This window comes from Odontesthes bonariensis, chromosome 1 (assembly GCF_027942865.1).
Source record: "Odontesthes bonariensis isolate fOdoBon6 chromosome 1, fOdoBon6.hap1, whole genome shotgun sequence".
Taxonomy (NCBI): Eukaryota; Metazoa; Chordata; class Actinopteri; order Atheriniformes; family Atherinopsidae; genus Odontesthes; species Odontesthes bonariensis.
Window position 1 is genome coordinate 19,294,880 of NC_134506.1, and position 23,335 is coordinate 19,318,214.

General features: G+C 40.7%; 1 protein-coding gene across 1 annotated transcript; it reads right to left on the bottom strand.

Moving 5' to 3' along the window:
• Positions 1-18,079: 18,079 nt before the first annotated feature.
• Positions 18,080-23,062, bottom strand: LOC142384553 (uncharacterized). The gene is made up of 2 exons (XM_075470858.1): positions 22,897-23,062; positions 18,080-20,503 (listed from the first exon to the last, which is right to left on the bottom strand). Exon 2 carries the CDS (start codon positions 20,493-20,495, stop codon positions 18,615-18,617), a length of 1,881 nt encoding a protein of 626 aa, XP_075326973.1. The 5' UTR covers positions 20,496-20,503; positions 22,897-23,062; the 3' UTR covers positions 18,080-18,614.
• Positions 23,063-23,335: the final 273 nt, after the last annotated feature.

The following is a 23,335-nucleotide window of genomic DNA, read 5'->3' on the forward strand; positions in this document are numbered from 1 at the left end:
ATCCATCAATCTGTTTGGGATGTTTCATAAATACAGTAGATTTCACGTGGCACATGTAGCAGACTCACAAAGTAAAAACAAAAGCAGCCATGCTTTCATGGCAGGTAAATAACTGAACAACTATAGTCCCATATGACTAACCCCACTATCGTTACGTGTGTTTGTGCAATTTGCAGCCGATGGGCAAAAGTACGTATCTGACATGACTGTGTGATCTTGATAGGGAGCGCTGGTATTTTGACTGAGTCAGAACAAGTAATAGAACAGTGTTTTGAGTTTGGATGCCATCAACAATTCTTCTAAGACTTTAAAGGGGAACTCCGGGGCATTTGAAGCGTGTTTCCATTGCTAGAGGTTGTCAAATAATGATAGTATGACACAGAGAGGTGCGTATCTGCGCTCCCTGTGTGAAGATCGCTCTGTCCGCACAGCATGTCATGCGAGGCTAATACGTGGTGGCTAAGGGGCAAGCGCTAACCATTCCACGTAAAACAACAACTTGCACACTGCAGAAACGTCACACCACTTTATAACCCATCCGACAATAAAGTCACAAGCCTTACCATCAAAACCATATGCATGGTTCTCACATTACTGGCATGGGGACGTTACAAAACAACTTTATAAACAGCATGTCACTCACCGGCTGGTTGTAGGCTCGCGCATGTGAAAGCCCAGAAGAGTCGATGGAGAATAATCCCATATACAAAGCAATTATCTTCTCTAGAAAAACTGTGTTCAAGTATTTAAAACATTACAACAATATTACTGGGCAAGTATTGTTGTAATGTTTTAAATACTTGAACGCAGTTTTTCTAGAGAAGATAATTGTTTTGTATATGGGATTATTCTCCATCGACTCTTCTGGGCTTTCACATGCGCGAGCCTACAACCAGCCGGTGAGTTACATGCTGTTTATAAAGTTGTTTTGTAACGTCCCCATGCCAGTAATGTGAGAACCATGCATATGGTTTTGATGGTAAGGCTTGTGACTTTATTGTCGGATGGGTTATAAAGTGGTGTGACGTTTCTGCAGTGTGCAAGTTGTTGTTTTACGTGGAAGGGTTAGCGCTTGCCCCTTAGCCACCACGTATTAGCCTCGCATGACATGCTGTGCGGACAGAGCGATCTTCACACAGGGAGCGCAGATACGCACCTCTCTGTGTCATACTATCATTATTTGACAACCTCTAGCAATGGAAACACGCTTCAAATGCCCCGGAGTTCCCCTTTAAACAATGGGGGAATTTAGTTATTTTGATTGAAGACATTTTGACGTGTTGCATATAAATTAAAAATGATTCAAATGAATGCTGGCTGAATTAGATTTTGCAGCTTCAGTCTGGGGGTCCTAGCATTACATGTGCTGGTTCACCTTTGTCTCACTGCAATACACAGTCATCATCATTGTTTCTGTCTGTACACAGCAACCATCTTTTCATCTGGATTTATGATCCCTTTGCAACTAGGCTTTTAGAGGACCTGGAGCGAGGCAGATCCAGATGGGATCAGAGATTCGATCTCCCCTGCAAGACCTGCGTGTCACATTACCCTCCTAAAATTGCACACTCACACACATAAGTGTATACATACTCACGGGAGATGAACAAGACACACACAGACAGCCACATAACTCTGATACAAAGTATGAAAGAATGCTCAAAAGAATAATCTTCAGTCTCCAAAACTTCCTGTCACAGGCTGAACAAGAATATGAAAGTATTTACATTCAGCTGAAGCTCCTATCTTTTTTTATCTTTGATGTAACTGTGTCGATGGGTCTGTAACAGTACTATGTGTGGGAGCATGTTTGTTGAATTCTAGCATGTTATTTACTTCAGAGGTGCACGGACGTGTCCCAGACTACATTCTCCAGGTGCCATTCCTATCTCTGTCGCCACACTCTTACATTCTCCTCATCCATGAGATCAGTCAGAAACAAGGCAGCTGGAATTCCATTCTGGAGTAAAACACAGTGTTTCTCTGTGCAGCCACATATACTGTAAGTGTGTTTTGTCTGATAAAATCTGTCCTACTGCAGGTCTTACTTCAAACGAGCATTATCGGTTGCTGAGAATCCTGAAAGGATGCTTGAAGTGGCCTGTGAGGATTTTCCACAGATTTGATCTCTTTCTCAAAACTTGTAAAACAGAGCATTCTACTAATATGAATAACAAAAAAAAAGGGTGTCACTATTTAACCGTACTTGTTTTTTTTTTGTCATGATAATTGTTAATAGGTACCACGATGAGGCTGTTACATTGGAAACACAAAGGCAGAGAACAATATCAGCACTTAATGCAAGTTACTGGTAGTTTGTGGACTATGTAGGTTGAACATAATAGATATTTGTTTTAGTTATGCAGTCTTTTGTTTATGTTTTGATTTCAGATGTTCCGAAAGCAAACTGGCTGCACAGCATGTCGATTCAGAGGAGTGTGTGTGAGAAAGACAAAGACCGTGTGAGAGGGTGGGATGTGCTCCACAGGGGAGTGTTTATGAAGGGGAGATGGTCAGGGTAAATTCCTCAGATAAGTGACATGGCCTCTCGCTGTCCTGGATGGATAGCAGAGTACACTCTAGGCTGAATATGGTTAACCTCAGAGATAAATGAGTGCACAAACTGGAGCCCGTGGGTACAGAGCGTACTGTGAGAAAGTGTGTACTGAAGATCAGTTTCAAGTTATCAGCCGCATGATAAACAGGTTTAGTGTTCTGATGTCTGATTTTATACAGTGGAAGATTAAATAAAAACTATGGATAATGTTTCATTTATGACAAATTGAACCAATAACACCAAGGTCATAATCACCCATATACATCCACATGCACAAACACATTGGGAGTGAGTAAATCAGCTGCATGGGGCCCTATACATGGTGTAAGGCTCAGTTCAGTTCACAACATTGTTCAGATTCCTGCCTGTAATTATTCTGAGAGGCCAGATTCAGCTTTATATTTTTCATCCACAAACCCGGGAGGATGGTTCTGATCATCCAGAAAGACTTTTTTTTTCACCACACAACCACATACACACTCACTACCCTCTGTAGAGAACAGAAAGCTTGTAAGAGGAAAACAGAGGCGCCTCCATAAACAGCACTGTGGCTGTTTAAAAGCAAAGCATTTAGTGTGAAGTTTTCTTCAGGTTTGTGATTTTGTATATATACGAGCTACTGTGCCCACGTGTGTAGATGTATGGTGGTGTTTAAAGGTTTGTTTGTGCGTTAGCAAATATTTGTACCTTGCATCTGTCAGCAGGCATGGGGATACTCTGACCACAGAAAAACTACAGAGACCCATAAACGCAGCAGTCACTATGGCTCTGCAGAGCGAAGGAGGAGGCGGAGGAGGAGGAGACAGAGGAAAGAGGGAAAGGAAGGGGCAACTTCAACAAGGGATTGAAACAAATATGTGGAGTCTAATCCTCTCATTAGACAGCAGGGGGGGTGAAGTGCAATCAGATTCAAGCAGAGAGTTGTGTTGCCATGTCGGGAGTCTGAGGGCCTGGCAGAGCACTGCGAAAGATGTCTGCGTCTGTAAGAATGTTATCTAATGCAGACACAGACAAAAAAGCTGTATGATGGAGCATGAACCTGAGTTGCTCAGTTTCCACTGCTTATGGATCTCCATGCCTATGTACATCATTTTCTCATTCTCATAGCTGACAGCTCATTAGTTAAACTTTGAAACAACATTACAACAGTGGCCTACCATGCTGTATTTAGATCTTGTGCTCTGGGAGTTTATAGTTGCTGGCAGGCAGATTTTGTTGACCTCTGACAGAGCCAGTTTCTCATCCATCTTATGTCAAGTATATGCAAAAGCTACAAATATCAGGATCCCACATTAGGAATTTTGTAGACTCCTCCAAAAATGACTGTTATTGTTTTGTGAATTATTTTCTGCATAAAAATCCTTAAGTTCTCTTTCTGCCTCTGCTTTCTTAAGTCCTCATCTACCTTATTTCTCACATTAAAAGCCCCGTCCTCCTCTCCCCTTCATCTCTTACGAGCAAGGGAAAAACACAGGACATCTTATATTAACTAAGTGTTTTTTTGTCACAAAAGCTTTATTTATTGCAATAGCTGGTGTTTACTGCTTTAAACAGTAGAAGATTGGAAAGTTTACTGCCATAAGATCTTTTAAAGTTAAGAAGGTTAATTGGCTGTAATCTCTTTTTTGTGTGACCTTAAACAATCTAGGTATAATGCTGCAAGCTTGCATACTTTCCACATGTATGCATGTAATCGTATCATTCTCCTTAAGCCTCCATGTTCACTAAGCAACGCAGTGAGGGTCAGAAAGTCAGCAGCTTGTAACCACAGCCGGGCAGAAATGAAGTGTATGAAGCATAAGTCACTGTTATTTTTTTTAGTAAGGAACATATTGGAAAAGCTTTGTGGGAGGTTGCATATTTAAAGGATACACACACACACACACACACACACACACACACACACACACACACAAATGCTCACACACCTGAACAAATGCTGTATTGCTCTCTTCGCTCCCGCTCTGTGCTCCCTTCAGCATCAGCTGAGTTGGCTGTCTTTTTTAATAGTGCCAATGAAGCTGTTCCTTCCTTTTTTCTGATTGTCAGTAATGGTTTAGGGTGATGGCACCACCTGACCTGCTTTGCTTGACACTTCTCCATCAGCAAAGCAAAGCAGTGGTGGATCTGGGTCAATTCTCAGTGGCCTGTGCTGAGTCACTCTTCCAGCTCTACCTGTTCCAGCTACCGGCCATAATGGTTACCAAAAGTACATCAGAGGAGGGAAACCTTTCTTTATGAATCGTATGCAAGAGGAGTAAGTGAGCAATAACACGTGTCAATGTCTAACAGTAAAAATGATGCCAAACGGAATTATTTCTAACTTCACGAGAAGAGCATTTCCTCCAATGAAAAATACTAATCAATAACAGACCCCAAAGTAGAAGCTGGAAGCAATGAAAGCTCATACATATAATCACTGAAACACAATAAGAGAAACTGAACCAAAACTGAACACGTCTGTGATTTACAATCATCTGATTTACATGGATATGATTAAAAAATGATCTGTTACTGCCAGAAACTCAACAGTTTGGGCCCTAGGTTGTATTAATAATAATAATATATAAGTTTTATATAGCGCTTTTCCAAATGCTCAAAGATGCTTTAGTCTGTATCATGGCTCCACATTTAAAAAAAAAAAGTATTGCCAGAGCAATAAAAAACATGATTGTAAGACTTTCTGAAAATGGAAAAGAGTGCAAAAAAATGGTGACAAGCTATAATCAGAAGGTATAAAAGAAACCAGAACACCACAGTTGTGTCTGTCCTCCAAAAGTAGCACCACTGAGTCCTGTTGTGTTTTTTAAGACACTTCCTGTTTTAGTTTGAAATATTTTCCTTCGTGCATCCCAGATAGTTTTGCTTCTTGTCTTCCTGCCTCGAAGACAACATACAAGATAATTAAGCTCAATGTTGTTTACCATGGTTGTTGTGAACCTGGTGAAAACCGCCACAGTGAATGTAAGATCTGCCAGTGAAACACGGTGGAGAGAGTGTGGTGGTATGTGGCTGCATGAGTCAAAAAAATCCATCCATCTATTCTCTACCTGCTTATTCCAATTCCAATTCTGAAATCGGACGAAAGGTGGGATACACGCTGGACGGGTGGCTAGTTGTCCAAAAGATGTTGGATGGATTTCATCTAAGGCTGGCATTATGAACGCATGTGGATCAACGAAAACAGGACTGACAGAATAGCTTTGGTCTCCAACAGCTTGGATGAAGAGAAATATTCCAGCATGAAAATCATCCAAATCGCACAACGGAATCACAATAGTTTCTAAAAAGAAAAAAGAAGAAAAGAAAACTGTCATCTGGCCAAGAATTGTGCCTGGCTTGAAACCGCTTTAACACCTTTGGGTATTGAAAAGAGAGAAGGTGAACATAAGTTAAAGTGATGTGCTGACACGACAGGTAGAATGCTCTTGAAAATAATGAAAATCTAAGATTTAGTAGCATAAAACCAAAAGAGTTACCACATTTTGTTTGAACAGTCTGATTCTGTTTAATGTCTGCAAAGTCTTGGCATTCACATTTTCTCTGATACATTATTCCAGATTACCTTTAAATAGTCATTTAGTTTAAGAATACTGTAGATCTGGATCCCAGTTCATGAACATTAGAAAAAAAAACAGTGGAGTTTTCAGTTAAATTAACTTATTTGAATCATTGTCTGCATTGAATAAAAAGCCAAGTGATTAGATACAATATGTTTTGGTCCATCTTTGAACTCAAATTCCAAATTTATGCAAGACTGATGTGGAATGATGGTCAGCTCATCCATCCAGAAAACTCTGTAAAATAGTATGTTTATCCAATTAGAAATACGTCGCCATTTCCCAGTAAAAGCTCAAAAATTGTTCCATCGCTACGTTTTCTTTATTGCTCTATTGATGATGTTTTCACTCCTGTTGCGACATGCTGATGTGATAATGTCAGTAGTTGTCACCGTTTACTGTGATGAAATATGTGAATATGCTAAATCAAATGCCACTCTACATTTTTCATAGGAACTCGGCAAAATGTCTAACTCTACATTAAGACAATTTGGAAAAGCAGCTTTCTTGTGTTTTATGTGCAGCAGCCCAATAGAGACCACGGTGAGTCTAAGTGCTAGAAGAGAGGGCAATGGGCCACTACTGTGGGTTACAAATTACTGCTGATCAGCATACATCTTTTTGTGTATGAGCTTTACTTCTGTTATCCATTTCCCCTATATTCTAAAAATGGGAGAGGATTTATGATAAGTGAATTCTCACCATATTCTTAATGCATTATGGTTTTTTTGAATGTTTAATGAGGACCAAACTTTTGTATGGAAACAATTATAGAATTCTTCCAACTCAGAGGAAATAAGTAATCCATTAACTGATGCCAAAACCTTTGTAACACTCTGAGGCTTTCAATGGATAGAAGTGTTCAGATCAGATAGAAATACAAAAATCTCAGCTATTTTTTTTAAAGCAACAATGGGATCACCAGCTTTTACAAAAGCCTGGGGTGTTTTGTAGTTGTCTTCCAGTCATTCTGCAGGGTCTCCCTCACATGTTGAAGGAGGTTCAAGTGTGTGTGCTCAGAACAAAGCAGTGAGGGGCTGCCAGCGCCTGTGTGTTGGACATATGGCAATGCCATGGCCCTGGGGCATCATGGGGGATGGAGGCACAAGGCACTGTGGGTATCATATTTGCTTGTATGTGTGTTGGAGTAGATCTTTAACAAACTTAAGGGATTCAATGAAGCGTGCAAGGGGTCAGTGACAAAAAGAGGGCCTAGCACTTGCTTAGTGATTGTCTTTAAAGATGGGGCCAGTTTGAAGTCCTTGTTCCTCTTATACAATAAGACCCCGCCCAGCTAACACTTCCCATCTCTCTTCTTTTGTCCTTCACTTCAGTTTTTCTTTCACGGATGCATGTGAGCTGATGAGGACCCCAAAACTAGTTCTACAAGCTAGTAAACACACTATTTAATATCTAAAAGTTTGAACATTGCATTAACTGACATGGGACTGAAAAGAGTCAATTCTGTTGTGCATACTGGGGGGGGGGTATGTTCATGTGTGTGCATGTGTATCCAGGGTGGAGGGATTCCTGTTTCATGAGTCCTTCCTGCCTCATGCTGAAAACATCATCTGGAATCTTTCTTTGTATACAAAATAAGCTTTCACAGAATGCCCATGTTTAGCAAAAGAAAACGAACAAAGTTCAGGGTCTTCTGAACAAGCAACTAGCCTTGATATGAAGTCATTTATACAGACACTTGCAGGATTGGACCAAAAGTATTTTATAAACGTTCAACAAAGTTTTTAGTGTCGCTGTTTGAGGTTATTTTGGTCAAACCATCATTTGCAAATATGACAAAATGTTGATACGTTTATGTAGTTTTAAACCCTCACTAGTACAACTGACATGGAATCTGACCTTAGTTTGCATTTTTTTTCTCTCTTTCGATACCATAACAGATCGTGAAAAGCTGGGATGATGATCTGTCACAGCACTTTAGTGTCCTTCACAGTTAGACACATGTTGACAGGCCAAAACACAAGTAACACAAAGAACTTTCTACAGCTGGAGTAAATAATATTTACTTTGATTGGGATATGCATGTGTTCAGTTCACAATATAATGAGTCAAATATTTTTTTGCCAGTTCAGCTGTAACTTCTATGGAATGTGTTCAGAATCTTAATGTGGATGTAATGGTTACTTCTTAACCATTGTTGTGAAATCCTGTTGTGCAACTATGTGACGTCAGCTGTGAAGCATTTGTATAAATGCTGTATAGAGAAATGTATCATTTCTCTATACAGCATGTTCTTATTGTAGCAGATATGAAACTGCTACCCATGTGCCTACAGAAGCTTAACTAAAGGTGGCAAATATTTTGAGCTGCTATCTCCAGTAGGTCCTCAGATATGTGCTTTTTGCACCTACCTGCCACTGAGCAATCTTCTGTACTGAATATGTTATGCGCTCTATAGGATAAGATGAAGTAGAGTGAAGAGAGTCACTACCAGATTGGAGTTGGAACATTTACACATTTGCACCTCGGAAATGGACAAAACTTGTCTCTGTGTGTCCATTTCAGTTTTACCTTGCACCCACAAACATTTCTCTGTGTGTGTAGTGAGTCAGGGTTAAAGAAGAATGCGGCATTTCAAGCTGTCATACCAGCCACTCAGTCCCCTTTTGGCTGGCCTATAATCATGTTGTCATACGCAGCAGCATTGCCTCTATTTTTCATGGTTTGCATCCTGTTATGTTAGGTACTTCCTGCTGCTATTTGAAATGCCAAACCCAATTAACAGGTGCAATTAGTGTACAGTGCAAAAGTCTTGAGCAACTGCACATTTCTTTATACGTTATGAGGAAAACGGGAAATAGGTGCAGCAATTCATTGAAATAGTATATACAGTATGTAAGGCAAAAACAGAGTTTGTACACTTTTAATTAGCTTGAAAGTTAATATTTGTTATGAGTACCTTTATTCATCAACACAGCCTGAACACTATTAGACAAGCTCTCTTGTCATTTCTTTCTTCTTCTTGAAGGACATCCCAAAGCTTTTCTTTGGATGTTGGCTGCCTTTTGTTCTGTTCTCTGTCAAGATGATCCTGCACTACTTCAGTAATGTTGTGGTCCGGGCTCTGGGGAAGATTCATTACTCCATAAGACCTCTTGTAACTGATTTTCTGTCCAATTCTTGTGTCATTTGGCGCACTTCAGCCTTTTCTCCATGTTTCCCTTACTTGAGAATGGCTTCTTGACAGCCACCCTTCCATGGAGACCATTTCTGATGAGGCTTCTAGACCCCACCTACAAACACTGCCTGGTCTGCCATGTCTTCTTACAGTTTCCAAAACAAATTCTATGTCTTTGTCACAGGCTGCTGGTAACCAATTATCCAAAGATACTAATGGTTCTCTGCTAAGTTGTCTGTTGTCAGTGTAGCTACAACACTCAGTGGGGTTACATGGCACTGAAAGGATCGGATTATTGGCTAAATTACAATAAGACTGAGTTGCTCCTTATTTGAGCAAGGGTAATTATCCTTGGATATATGGCGGTGAATGAATCGAATCATAGGCACAAAGCATGTCATACTCCGATACGATAGGTGGCACTGTACCCATTTCAACTATTGCTAATAGAGCCACTTCCGGTTGACCACTTCACCACCACCAACCACAACAACAAACTCAGGTATTCGAGAAGAGCAAGATGAAGCTATGTCCCTCTACACTCCGTTTGTGATGAGCTGCTTATTGCACAAACACGATGCACAACGGCGCATTCTCCATCGCGTTGTTTGTTTCTTTCCGATGGCATGTTTAATTCGACTTTCAACCGAGTTATCTCGGAGTAATCCGATCTGATCCAATTTCTTGTCCGATTAAGGTGTCTACATTAACTTAATAACTCAGTTTTATTGTAATTTAGCCAATTATTCGATCCTTTCAGTGCCATGTAACCCGACTGAGTGATTCATCCCTTAAAGGGGAACTCCGGGGCATTTGAAGCGCAATCCCATTGCTAGAGGTTGTCAAATACTGATAGTAGGACACAGACAGGTGCAAATCTGCACTCCCTGTGTGGAGATCGCGCTGTTCGCGCAGCCTGTCATGCGAGGCTAATACGTGGTGGCTAGCTAAAAACTGCGTTCAAGTATTTAAAACATTACAACAATACATGCCCAGTAATATTGTTGTAATGTTTTAAATACTTGAACGCAGTTTTTCTAGAGAAGATAATTGTTTTGTATATGTGATTATCGTCCATCGACTCTTTTGGGCTTTCACATGCGCGAGCGTACAACTAACCGGTGAGTTACATGCTGTTTATAAAGTTGTTTTGTAACGTCCCCATGCCAGTAATGTGAGAACCATGCATATGGTTTTGATGGTAAGGCTTGTGACTTTATTGTCGGATGGTTTATAAAGTGGTGTGACGTTTCTGCAGTGTGCAAGTTGTTGTTTTACGTGGAAGGGTTAGCGCTTGCCCCTTAGCCACCACGTATTAGCCTCGCATGACAGGCTGAGCGAACAGCGCGATCTCCACACAGGGAGCGCAGATTTGCACCTGTCTGTGTCCTACTGTCAGTATTTGACAACCTCTAGCAATGGGATTGCGCTTCAAATGCCCCGGAGTTCCCCTTTAAGTTAAGTGCTTTTTTAATGCTTGAATGATTCATTGGTCAGTGTGAAGTGGCTCAAACACTCATATACATATACACTCATAAAATATTCAGGTTCAAGGACTGGAACGAAAATTAGTTTAAAAAAAAAGGAGCCAAAGTCCAAAGAAAAAAGACCATGGGAAAGTTTGAAGAACTATGACCACTTTAAACGTTGACAAGAAAGTCTGTCTGTTTGGAAGCAAAGTCTAAATAAATGAGATGTGACTCAATACTTTTGCTCAGAACTCTTTAGAATAACTTGATTGACGTGAAAGATACCAACTTCATAGAAAATGGGTTTGACACATTCTTTTGTCAGATTCAGCTTGACTTTGAGCATAAGCCATCCAAGATCCATAAGACTAACTACACTAGCTGTATAGCCTGTCATTCAGCAGCAGGAATCAAACAGCTGACAAATTAGCCACTCTGTTAAGCTGCCAATCATTCAGGAAGTTTGCGGGTGGACAGAAATGGATTATGGATTCCTTCCTTGTACCAAGAATCCATAGTAACAGTATAAAAGGATCTGTGCTTTCAGATTTTTTTTAGATGTTTATGAATAGTGAGTTGTTCAAAAACTAAAACTACAATGTCAAGGTAAGGGCAGTGTCATGGTTGAGGTATGACAATCAAAATGCTTATACTGACTAGTAGCATGAGATAAAAACTCAGGGATCTGAAGCCCAAAACAAACATCTGCCCATTGCCCTGACCCGTTTCATTACTTACTTTGCAACATGAATATCAAGCACTCACAACACTCAGTGCAGGACTGAGAATAAATAATTAATGGATACTTTTGTAAGGACAGAATATACTGTAAGGAGGCAGGACTGGACTTTATGTGAATCTTTGTTTGAATGTTTCTTATACGTCCTTGAAAGCAAAGCATCCTGCTTGGATAACTTTCAATGGATGATGTTAGAATTGTCGACTGGCGGCTGTACAAGCAGGCCGCAGTGTTTTCCAATAATGTGTGCACACACACCTCTGTCCTTCTATATCTTAAAGGACCTATATTAACAACATTTATTGTCTAGTCCTTTATTGACCCAGTTTCTAATACGTAATCTTACTTGAAACAAGCTTTTAACCACCAAACATTCCGCTAAAGATTTCAGGACTGAATTTTTAAAAACATCTTTGCTATCCAAACAAAGAAGTTGAGAGTCAGAGAGCAAGTTACTGGTACAACAGGTTGGGGAATATTGGAACCTGTGCAGATTCTTTCGGAAATCTGATCTATCAGTTTATCTGTGTCCCTTTGGGTTTACTCCATATGTCTGCTGTAATTCAATTGCACAGTGTACAAACCAACACACAAAGTAAAAGTCTCTTGTTTTCCCTGGAACATTCTCTGAGGCTACCCCCTTACTTGTCCCTCAGTCTGTCTTGTCCTTGTCCAACCTGTGCTGGCTTAAAAGTGCCAGGGGTCCTTTCAATTCAGGCATAAATAATTCACAAGGGGCAATGTGGCCAATGTGGCCAATGTACAGAGACTTTCCTAAACAAGAAGCAGCTTTGATTTAGCTTGGCTCATCACCAGAGACAGAATGAAGGTCATTTCTCCCCTGTGGACACTCCTCTGCAGTCATGGTGGCTGGCACTGAAGCAATTTACGACTGTTTTTTTAATGCAAAGACACAATCACTACATTAGTATATGATTTTAAATAAGAACAGAACAGCATAGACTGCTTTCCTTATTTGTATTTTTCATATAACTTGTTCAACCGAAATGACATGCACTGTTGTCAGGGTGACACTAAATGAGATCATTTCCAATTCAGTGTACCTTACACAACAGGATAAACGGGCCAAATGGAGGAATGAACTTTTAGTTCATGTTTCCCTGTAGCCTCCAGAGCCCGGAGGCATCAAGGTGACTGCACACAGAATGAGTTTCCACCTCTAATCTAAAACACACACTGGGTTTACACACTCCCTGTCAACAACCTCTCATTCATTGACTAAGCTGAGGTAGAGGAGTGTTCAGTCTAAAACTGTTTATTTGTTGTGAAGATGGTTAACACAGGAGACTGTTAGCACATATAAATGTCATCAATTTCACTAGATGTTAACATGTATTTGAATATCATTAGTGGCAGCCTTGCAATTTGTTTATTTATATTAATAATTCTATGAAGTGCTCAAGACTATTTTAGCACCAGAATCTCTGACTGATTTGTCAGGTGCTGCTCAGGATTAAATTTTCGAGGAGGAAAAAAACGATGGAGAAATAAAAAAAAAAGGCAATATCTCTGTTACTGTTCGCTTAGTCTTGTTCTTGATTGTATGTGTTAAAGTGCCAGTCACCCTTTACCAAAAATGATGCACGGTACTTTTTATAATATGATATAAAACAAAACAAAAATGGTGTCATACAGGATTCATAAAAGACTTAAAACACTGTGTTACAGAACAACTAAGTGGGAAAAAATGGTCCCACGTGGGACTTGAGTCTCGGTCTCTAGAGCAAAACTGGGATGTAAGAACTTCAGCTTTTGCAGCTGGGAATCTATTCTGGAATGGTCACCCAGGTATCACAAAATTTCTGCATATTAGTGTATAAAAAACTGCTGATCCAGTCATGGGGCTGATGGTAGATTGAATAAACATATGAGCTCTCTACTCTACTGACACTGGTTGTTTCTAAGTAGTTTTATTAGTTAATTCAAGTATCTGGAAAGAGACACGTCATCATCAGGAGACGTTATCATCGCATACAGAACTGCATACAGTTCCAATGCATTTGAGCAAAATTCACTTTGCAAGTGTGTTCATTTAGTTCTTTTTTTCACATCAGTAACATGCATGTGCAATTACTTTATGCAGTGTTTTGTCAAAATGCGTCTTAAGTGCTGCTACAAAACGTTAGCTGCTGAAAAGTTGACCAAAACAAATTGGAGCCACACAACCGAAGTTAAAACCATGCTTACTTTTACCTCTCTGCACATCTTGTCCAATGAATGGGTGTAGCAGAGGAATGCCATCTCAACTTTCATTTAGGTGCTGCCCTGCAAACACTGCAACATTGAATAGTTGCTGATACAACACCCTGAACAATGGAAAATCTCAGCAGGAGTTGAGCCAAAGGGAAAACTGAGATGGCCTCCACCCTGACACGTCGTTTTGTGATATAAAAGCCAACACATGTTTCTTAAAAAACAAAAGTTTTTATGCTTGTTTTAGCAAACACCGTACAAAGTATTGTACCTCAACAGCAGAATAGTTTGCATATGAGTGTGTCCTCCTGGATCTAATTACTCTTGTCTCACTTGTCTGTAATGCTTAGTGAAGAACATACAGGTACATTTTAGAAATGCATCTATGCTGATACAGCTTACGCAGCTTCTAATGCTCAAATTTGCCCCTCTCTCTCTCTCTCTCTCTCTCGCAAACACACACCAATAGATGTGGAAAAGGGGAAGCTGTAAAGTGCTCACTCAGTTCAGCAGCTGCATCAGCAGAGTCAGAGAGAATAGGAAGCAGTCTTTTATATGTGTGTGTGTGTGGGAAAGTGCGCATGTGTAAGGAGTTTAGGGGTGATGGGATCTCTGAGCAGACAAAGAGGAATCACTTGTACTCTGAGCATCCATTAGCCTAACCCAGTGGATCAATATTGATCCTTACCACCACCAAGCTTCATCTAATAGGCTTCTGGCCTCCCTGATACAATGACAGCAGAAGTGCACATGCCCAGATGGATGGATTCAGGGGTGAGAGGATGTGCAACAGCCAAATGCAGAGTAAGAAAAGAGATAAATTTACAAGTTTACAGGTCCAGAACAGAAAGTAGCTTCGTCACTAATGCTGATAATGTGTGCAAGTCAGGCAAGAAGACAGAGAGAAGTTTAGAGAAACTGAGACAGAGAAAGAAGAAAAATCACAGTTTGCTTTTGTCAGCAGTTTAAAGTAGGATAAGAATCAATGAGAAACTCTCTGTTGATCTTGCAGCATGTCCGTCACTCAGTGCATCTGCTTCTGAAAGTTTTAGAGAGAGGGAGAGAGGAAGTCTCTGTACAGACATGATAATAAAAGCATTAGGCATCAGTCTATCAGTGTATGTGCATGTTTCTTTCTGTGACGAGAAAGAGTGAAAAGGGAAGAATGAGTCTGTTTTTGGTCATGTCTCGTGTGTGTGTTCCTGTCTGTACTTCTTTTCTGCCACCCTCCTGTTTGACAAATTAATAATGATCAGCTGTTGCTGTAATTTGGCCACCTGACTGCTATTATCTTCCCAGCAAGCTGAGTGGATGGAAGGAGTATCTTAGATCACAGTGTTTCCGTCAGAGCAGTCTTCCCTCACATGCTTGGACCTTTCCAGATTGTTATCTCAATAATAATATTGACAAAACAAAAAGATAATTTGGTAGTAGTGTACAGGGCTTTTGACATTTCTGCCATCTATTTATAGAAGGCATGTGAGCTGCGTTAGATAGTTCCTCAAACTAAGGAACTTAAATATAACTAAAGATCCTGTAATGTCAGGCAGTTACTGGTGCAGTTTCACCATAAATCATTTTTCTTCATTTGAATTTGATTTTAAAAAAGTGCTTCTGTAAATTTCACATTCAGACATATGTTTGATAAAGATATGTATACTGCAATAGCAGTGGTGGAACGTAACATTACATTTAGAGAAGTTTGACAAGTCAATTATAGTTTTGAGGTATTTGGATATTGAGTGAGAAAAATTTAGTCCACATCTCAGAGAGACTGGTTACTGGTTATTCTTTGGAGTTTTCTTAAACAAACAAATGTGGAGCACAAAATCACGCTCAAAGTTAAAGATTAAGCCATGTTAGAGGAATACATGAAAGAGTTGTCCGAGACCATACTGCAAGTCTTTTTAAAAAATACTATTGTTTGCTCTAATATCTACTAGTTTTACTTAAGTAAAATATGTGAATGCTTCTTCCACTGCAGTAGTAGGGTAATACTAAAAGTTTGACTTAAAGATTTCAAAGTATTAAAAGGATATAAAATAAGCCTATTAAAAAAAATCTAAATTGCAGGTATATTTGAGAGGATTTAGTTTCAAATTTAGTCCTGCCCCAGTGCTTCTTTTTTCCCACACAAATATTTATACCTAATCAACCGGTAACATTTCTATTCTATATGGCTGAGTTGATTAAAGACACAGCAGCAACAGTTATTGGTAGATGGCACTCTGCTCAGAAGACAAAAAAAAAGAAAGAAAGAAAAGAACTTGACCAAGTAGTTCAGCGTCTCACAGATTTTCACATAGCGTTTGGATTTTTTTTTCGTTTTTCCTTTTGCTTCCCAGAAGTGTCAACTGGGTACAGAAAAGACCTGCGGGTTAGTGCTCACACAGGGGGAAAGAGGCTAGAACACAGTCCGATCTTTGTGCAGGAGCTTGCATATAGAGTGCATAGTGTTAGGGTAACCAGGCAGTGCAGCTGGCCTTTCACAAACATGCAACTTTAAAGCAGTGTGTAAATCAAGATCCAAAGGACAAGGACTCTGTTCTCCAACACAAACACACACACACAGAAGTTAAATAAAGTGGAGGAATGTGAATCAAGAAGATGCTGAAATGATGAGCTTTCAGTAGTGAATTTCATTAATCACTATGTATCAATGAGGAATCTGGCAAGAATAATAAATAAATAAATAAATAAAGAAACCCCTGTATATGATTACAGCCTTTAGCCCTTGGTATATTTGACTTTCAATATTTCAATATAGGCCCACTGTTATCGCTGAATAATGAATAACACATAAAAGGCAATAGATCATTTTGATAGGACTGGTTTCAACCTAATGAAACAGTGTACTTCGCCTTCATTAATAAGAAAAAAAAGTATTTCACTAAAACTAAGATGACACTAACTTGTAGAACATGTTATTAATTTTAGCATAAAACTATTCCCAAACCATCAACCGGTGAAATCTACCCACTTGCAAACTAAATATTTTGACAAAAATGCTCTGCAAGAAAGAAGAAAACTTGCCAGTAAGCTCCACGTCTCTGCCCTTAAACCCTCTCCATAACATTCCTATCATAAATGTGTAGTGCTAGAGTATTTTTGTAAGAAACTAGAGAGAGCTGGTATGTGGATGGACCCATTATTGGGCTGCTTCTATGGGAGGTTTCTGTTATCACCACGAAATCTCTTCATATGCTTTGACCCATGGTCCAGTAGCTTTTTCAAGGCTGGATGACTATACTTTGCTAATGTTCCCCTTCACCTCTCACACACGCACATACAAAAGATCCCACCTCTCTTCGACTCATTTACTGTATGTACTCATAGTTGAGCAGAAACAAAAATATAATTTAACTCCCACCTGTTAATGTACATGTGTTAGCACCTGCATGACAAAGTCCATCTGGTGTGACATTAGTGTGAGCAGCAGGCGTGGCAGCATTCTGCAAAGGGGCCTCAGGTAGATGTCAAAACATGGTTACCCCTGTCGATTACCATCCAGCTATACCCGATGCATGTCTAATGTCAGCCTGTGAAATAGTCTGAAAATGTCCTTACCAGAAGAGAGTGTCTTGTTTTTTTTTTGCTCTATGCAGCATTAAAGGCTTTGATCCCACAACACTCGTCCCCAGCCCCCTCGTCCTTTTCTCTGCCTCCTGCATGCATTCCTGCCCCTCCCCCCTCCTTGAGCTCCCCTTGCCGGTATGGATCTGTGAAATGTTAGCAGCGCGTGCTGCCATGGCATCAAGCCTTAGTAATAGACATGAACAAGGATGTTACCTCAGAAAAATGACTTTTTCTTGGCTAACTGAAATCCTTTTATTTGCCCTTTCTTGACATGCAAGTTGTGAAACATTTGGCCAATCAGTGACCTGATGGTCTTTTTAGACACAAATAATCAACTTAACACTAACCCACTTGAACATACACAAGCTGACAGTGAATTCCAAGAAGTTGTTTGCAAATTAAAAGAGCCTTGAAATTAGATCATTTTGCAAGCAAAATTGCAAGCCGTAATGGATTTCATGGTTTTCAAGAGAGCTAATCCACTACAGGTGTTCATTATAAACTTATACTATGCATCCATTTTCAGACCTGGAAAACAAGTTTAAAAATTCTAGCACAGATCACACAGAATGTGTGCGTGTATATCTACAATGTTTCCATTTTATATCGTGCTTGAAGGTTTGAATATAAAAAAGATGGTAAGATGGGAGAAAATGGGGGGCTAAGGTGCAGTGGCTTATGCATGAGTTACATGTGAGTGCATTTTTTGCAAAAGTAAACTCTTGTGTGAGGTTAAAACTGAAATACAATAAAGTGATAATAAACCAGTGCCTAAGACAATTGTGACACAGTTGATGCTTGGAGAATGCATAAAAAGAAGATCACTGTGGACTAAACAATCTCTTTATTCTCCATTCTGAACAACCATTTTAAAATGAACAGTCCTTACAGGTACCATTATTATAAAAGGCCAAAACATTTATTTCGTGTCGCTTCATATAGTAATAGAAAGGTTATATGAATTTCTAAATCCAATAATATGCTAATAATGAATGCTTTCCAAATGACCCACTGTGTTGTATCTATCAGCCTCAAACACACAAAAAGATTTATTCATTTATCAGTTAATATCATATTTAAGGTTCAGTATTTTTGCCATGCTGTCCAGCTTCAATGTCTATCTGCTAAATCAAGTCTCTTCTCTGCACTTTCATCTCACTTGTCATCTGTTTCTGTATATCTGTCTGGCACTCGCTATCCTCAAGTGGTTGCGTTTCACCTTCCTGAGTTACCGCTAAAGACATTGCAGTGGTTACAGCATTTAAGAAACCCTTGCTGTGTTTGTGATGCCTTGATGGCTTTCTTTTATCACTCAGGGATTGAACTGAATTCACAGGAACGTAAAAAAGATGGCTTCTTTTCAGATTGCCTGGGTGACCTCAGTGCTGAGACCCTCCACCATGTCTGAGACTACGTCAGGAACTTCCTGGACATCCTCACAAACATTCACGTCCTTTTTCAGTTCAAAGTCACCCTGCTCCTTGATAGGTGTCTCCTCTAGCTTTTCATTCCCATTAACACATCCCTCTGGATGTGTGGCCGTAGCAGCGGTGTTATCTGCACACTCCCCATTCACTGCTGAAACTGCATCTGGCGCATCCTCTGTAACAGAAGGGCTCCCCAAATCTCCGTTTTCCATCTTGCTCTCCACCTCAGGCTCTGAGATAGGCACCTCATCTACACAGGCTTCAGCTGCCTTTTCAGATTCAGCAGTCATGTCGCTGGCTGAGACAGACTCAGAGATGACAATCTCAGGGACAGGTTCTGCTGCTTCAGGCTCAGCTGCGGCCTCGGAGCCAGAGGCTTCTGTTGAAATAGATTCCTCTTTTGGAGGCTGATTTTCTATGGTGGCTATCTCCACTGCAGCCTCCACAGTCTCAGGTTCACTAGCTGCTTTAGCAGCTGGTTCCTCTGCTTCAGGCTTCACTGCCTTAACCTCTTGCTCAGGTTCTGGCTGTCCCACTTCATCTGGTACTGGCTCTGGTGACAGGTGTAGCTCTGGCTCTGTGGTTTGCTCCGGTTCAGGTTCTGGCTCAGGTGCTTCCACAGACTCTGGCTCTGGTTGCAGTTTTAGTTCAGGTTCTGGTACTAACTCTGGCTCTGCCGCAGTCTCTGTTGTTTGATCTGCGTCTTGCTTCGGCTCTGCTTCAAGGGTTTGTTCTTGTGTGGTTTCTGATTCTTGCTCTGGCTCAGCTACGGGTTCTGGTTCAGAGACAGCAGCAGGCACTACTGTTTCTTCCACGGTGACTTCTGGCTCAGACGTGGACTCCGGGATGGGTTCTGGCTGCTGCTCCTCGGGTACTGCCTCTGTGCTGGCTGGAGCAACATCTGGTTCTGGGACTGATTCTACATCAGGTGCAGCTGCAGACTCAGGTTCAGGCTCCCCGTGCACAGGTTCCTCTGATGCCGGAGCAGCGGATTCTTCTATTACTGTTGTAGCCACTGGCAGCTCTGCTGTTGCTTGTTCTTGTACTTCTATTACTGGAGCAGATTCCTCTGCAACAAGCTCCTCTATTTCTGGTCCTGGTTTCTCTGCTTCCTGTTCTACTGGAGCTGCCTCTTCTGCTAATGCAGCTGGTTCTTCTACAGGAGCTGGTTTCTCTGGTACTGCAGCTAGTAAATCTTCTACTGGTGCTGCAGGCACTTTCTCTTCTACAACAGAAGCTGCTTCCGCCTCTGCTGCAGCTGGTGCCTCTGCAACTGGAGCTACTTCGACTGTTGCTGATTTCGGTTCTGGAGCAGCCTCCTCTGTAGCTCCGGGAGCTGGTTCCTCTGGAGGTGCAGATTTGGGCTCTTCTGGAGCTTCTACAGTCTCTGCTGCTGCTGGTGGCTCTGATGCCACTGGAGCTGCTTCAACTGCTGCTACAGCTTTTTCCTCCACAGGAGCTGGCTCTTCTGCTGTAGTGGCTGGTTGCTCTGTCACTGGAGCCTCTTTGGCTGCTGCCGATTGCTGTTCCGGAGAAGCCTCCTCTTTAGCTGCAGAAGTTTGCTCTTCTGGAGGTGTAGATTTGGTCTCTTCAGAAGCTACCGCAGCTTCGATTACTGCTGCCACTGCTGCCACAGCAGTCTCCTCTACCACTTTGTCATCCACAGCTGTCGACTCCACTTCTGTGGGTGGGGCTCCATCTTCCACTTGAGCAGATTCTTTCACACCAGCTTCAGCTGCAGGGGTCTCCTCTTTCTTTTCTTTGGGGTCACTCACATCATATCCTTTTCTTTTCTTGCTCAGTTTGCCTCCCATGATGTCTCCTAGGAACACATAAGACATTGTGTATTTTTGTCCTTTCTCTTCATCCATAGATGTTTAAACAATGGTCAAGAAAAATCTGACATATACTGAAGTTTCCAATTCTGACCTACTTATCAGGGAACATATCTAAAAGACAGCTGTTGCTGCTGGTTGCTGGTGTTAAACCAAGAGTATTCTTTATGTGAGGCAACAGTGCTGACCCCTGAACCAATCTAAGACATGTCTGTAGAGGTAGTTAAAGTTTAATCACGTGAACAATGGCTACGTCCCATACAACTGTGATTGCTGTGGTTGCTCTCTTCTATTAAAAATGGTAAAAATTCCTTTAAAAAAAAAAAAACTGCTAATCTATATATCTATGAATATCTGTCCTTACTCACACAAATCTGATACAGACAAATCAAATAAAATTCAACCTAGTGGTAAAAATACAAGTATTGATTGCATTCTTATCTAAAAATGTTGCGTGTCTTTGTCTTAGTTCCTTCAAAAAGCGTTTTCACCTCAATATAGAGAAGTCTCATGTCTGGAGAATTCAATAAGAAAGCTGCTCTCTGCCAAACACAGTTTGGCTGGAAAAGAAACGTTAATGCATGGGAACCTTACTGAGGTCAACCAGCCCCACAGACGCTCTACCCTTTCAGGAATGTCTACTGAGGCTCGTTGCCAAATGAGCCCATAAGTCAGAGTTAAAAACCTATGATGTACATGTACAACTCTTTCTCTTCCAGTATGAAAAGCTAAAAAGTATTTCATGTAATTGCTTCTTCAGAACTCATTGAAAAACCACTGAGAGGCTTTCGTGACTCACATAATACATCTAAATTAATAAATTGGATCTTCTGAAAATCCGTGCAAAATCGCCATGTCAACATGACCCGTTCTTAATGGAGCAAACGACGCTGTTGCTGCTGTAGAGGAAGTGTATCGTGCAATGATTGCCACATAACGCAGCAATGACAGAATAAAGAACAGGAACTGCCACCTTATTTTAAGGACTATTTCAGCAAATCTGAACAAATGAGCTTGTCTGAATATGGAATACCAAAAAGAGAGTTCTTAAACTAGTTTTGCACTAGTGGTAGATTAGGCTGCATTACACCTGTCTCTAATGTCACATTCTTGTCATTTCAAGTGCTCAGATAGGCCAATCATGCAATGTGGGTTTAAACGTTATGTCCAAAATGCCACAAGCAGGACTTTTACCCTGCATGGCAATATGAGGGCACAGGTATGAACAGTCCGGGAACTATCCAAAGTGCTGCAATGGGGGCAATTAAGATAGGATGTGCCACAAACCAGACTGAAATAAACTGCACACAGTCTAATAAGATCCTCTAAAATAAATTATGTCTGATTTTATAGTGTATAACTGTACTTGACATAGTGCTTCTAAGTGACTATAGCCTACTTTTATTCATGTTATTCATTTGTTTATTCTTTCATTAGCATTCTTTCACTTAATCTTTTCGCCATTCCTCTCTGGGTGTCTAAGGAATCAGACAAAGCAGAACTGTTCAGTTTGAGCAGAAAAACGTTACATTTTAGGATCGTATCACTTTGTATTTGACAATGGCGTAAGAGCAATGACCGTGGGATTCAAAAAGTAGACTCGTTTCTTGACGGTTCTACTGGGAGAAAAAGGAAGGACACATGCAAATGCAAATGGAGCCTCCGGCATGAACCGGCCCCGTAACAAAGGATGGGGACTGCTCACCAGTACCTGTTCCCACTTGTGAGAGCAATGGGCTGGCCAAAGTTGACAGAAAACACTGTCGCTGAGATGTACCATAATTTACACTGCAGCAGGTTTCTATACAGCGGAATTAAATTATACACCGGTCACGAGCACTTAGATCGAACGCCGTGGAGAGGTCTCCATCCCCCATTTCAACCCACCCACCGCTGCTTCCCTCAACTGCTCTGCCCTTTTTTTTTTTTTTTTTGTTCACGAGGATTTTGAAAATGTGGCCCGAAAAGGAACATGTGAAATCGAATATTTGCTTCAACGACAACTTTGTTTTGCTTCTACTTTTTTTATCTAGGAGTTTTTTTTTTTTTTTTAACTCCCCTGGGTTACTTGAAAAAAAGAAAAAAGGTTTCTGCCCAAGACGCATGCACCAAACCGCTCATTCAAATACTGAATTAAAGAAATAGCTAATAGATGAATAAAAAAAGGAAAAGGTGCCTTAAACATACTGACTTTCTTACGGAGAAAATGCGTAAAAGGAGTAAAACAAGTAGAGAGAACAGTGGGTAAATTAAAACTTTCTCTTTCTTTCTTTCTTTCTTTCTTTCTTTCAACTTCATGTAAATTATATGCAATGTAGTTTGAAGAGCAAAATACCACTGAAAGAAGAAAAAAAAATCAACATTATTTAACTTGACTGACCTGTTCCTTTTTTATATATATATATATAAGGAGAGATCTCTCGGGCTTCTTTTCCAGTCTACGGCTGGATGCGATAATGGAGGTAACCCTTTGGAGTGACAGCTGCAGATTCCGCCCCTGCTCTCCGCGGTGCAGTGTGTTGTAACTGAGGAGTGCCCCTCGCAGTTTTCTGGACATCTGTCGCTATCACAATCCAGCCAACCCCACGATTGCTCCGTCTGCAAACTACTCCCTCCCCAATCTTTAACCCCTCCTCTCCCTCACACACCCACCACAGCGCACATTTCCCTGTTGTACAGATTAATCTGGAGACCGATGGTGATTTTGTACCAACCACCGGTTATTGCGCTTTTCAAAACAGCTTTTTTCACCTGCCCTCGGTTTGCCAGAGATACAATATTTGGGAAATAGCGTCAGTGGTCTCCCCGGGAGTATTGCA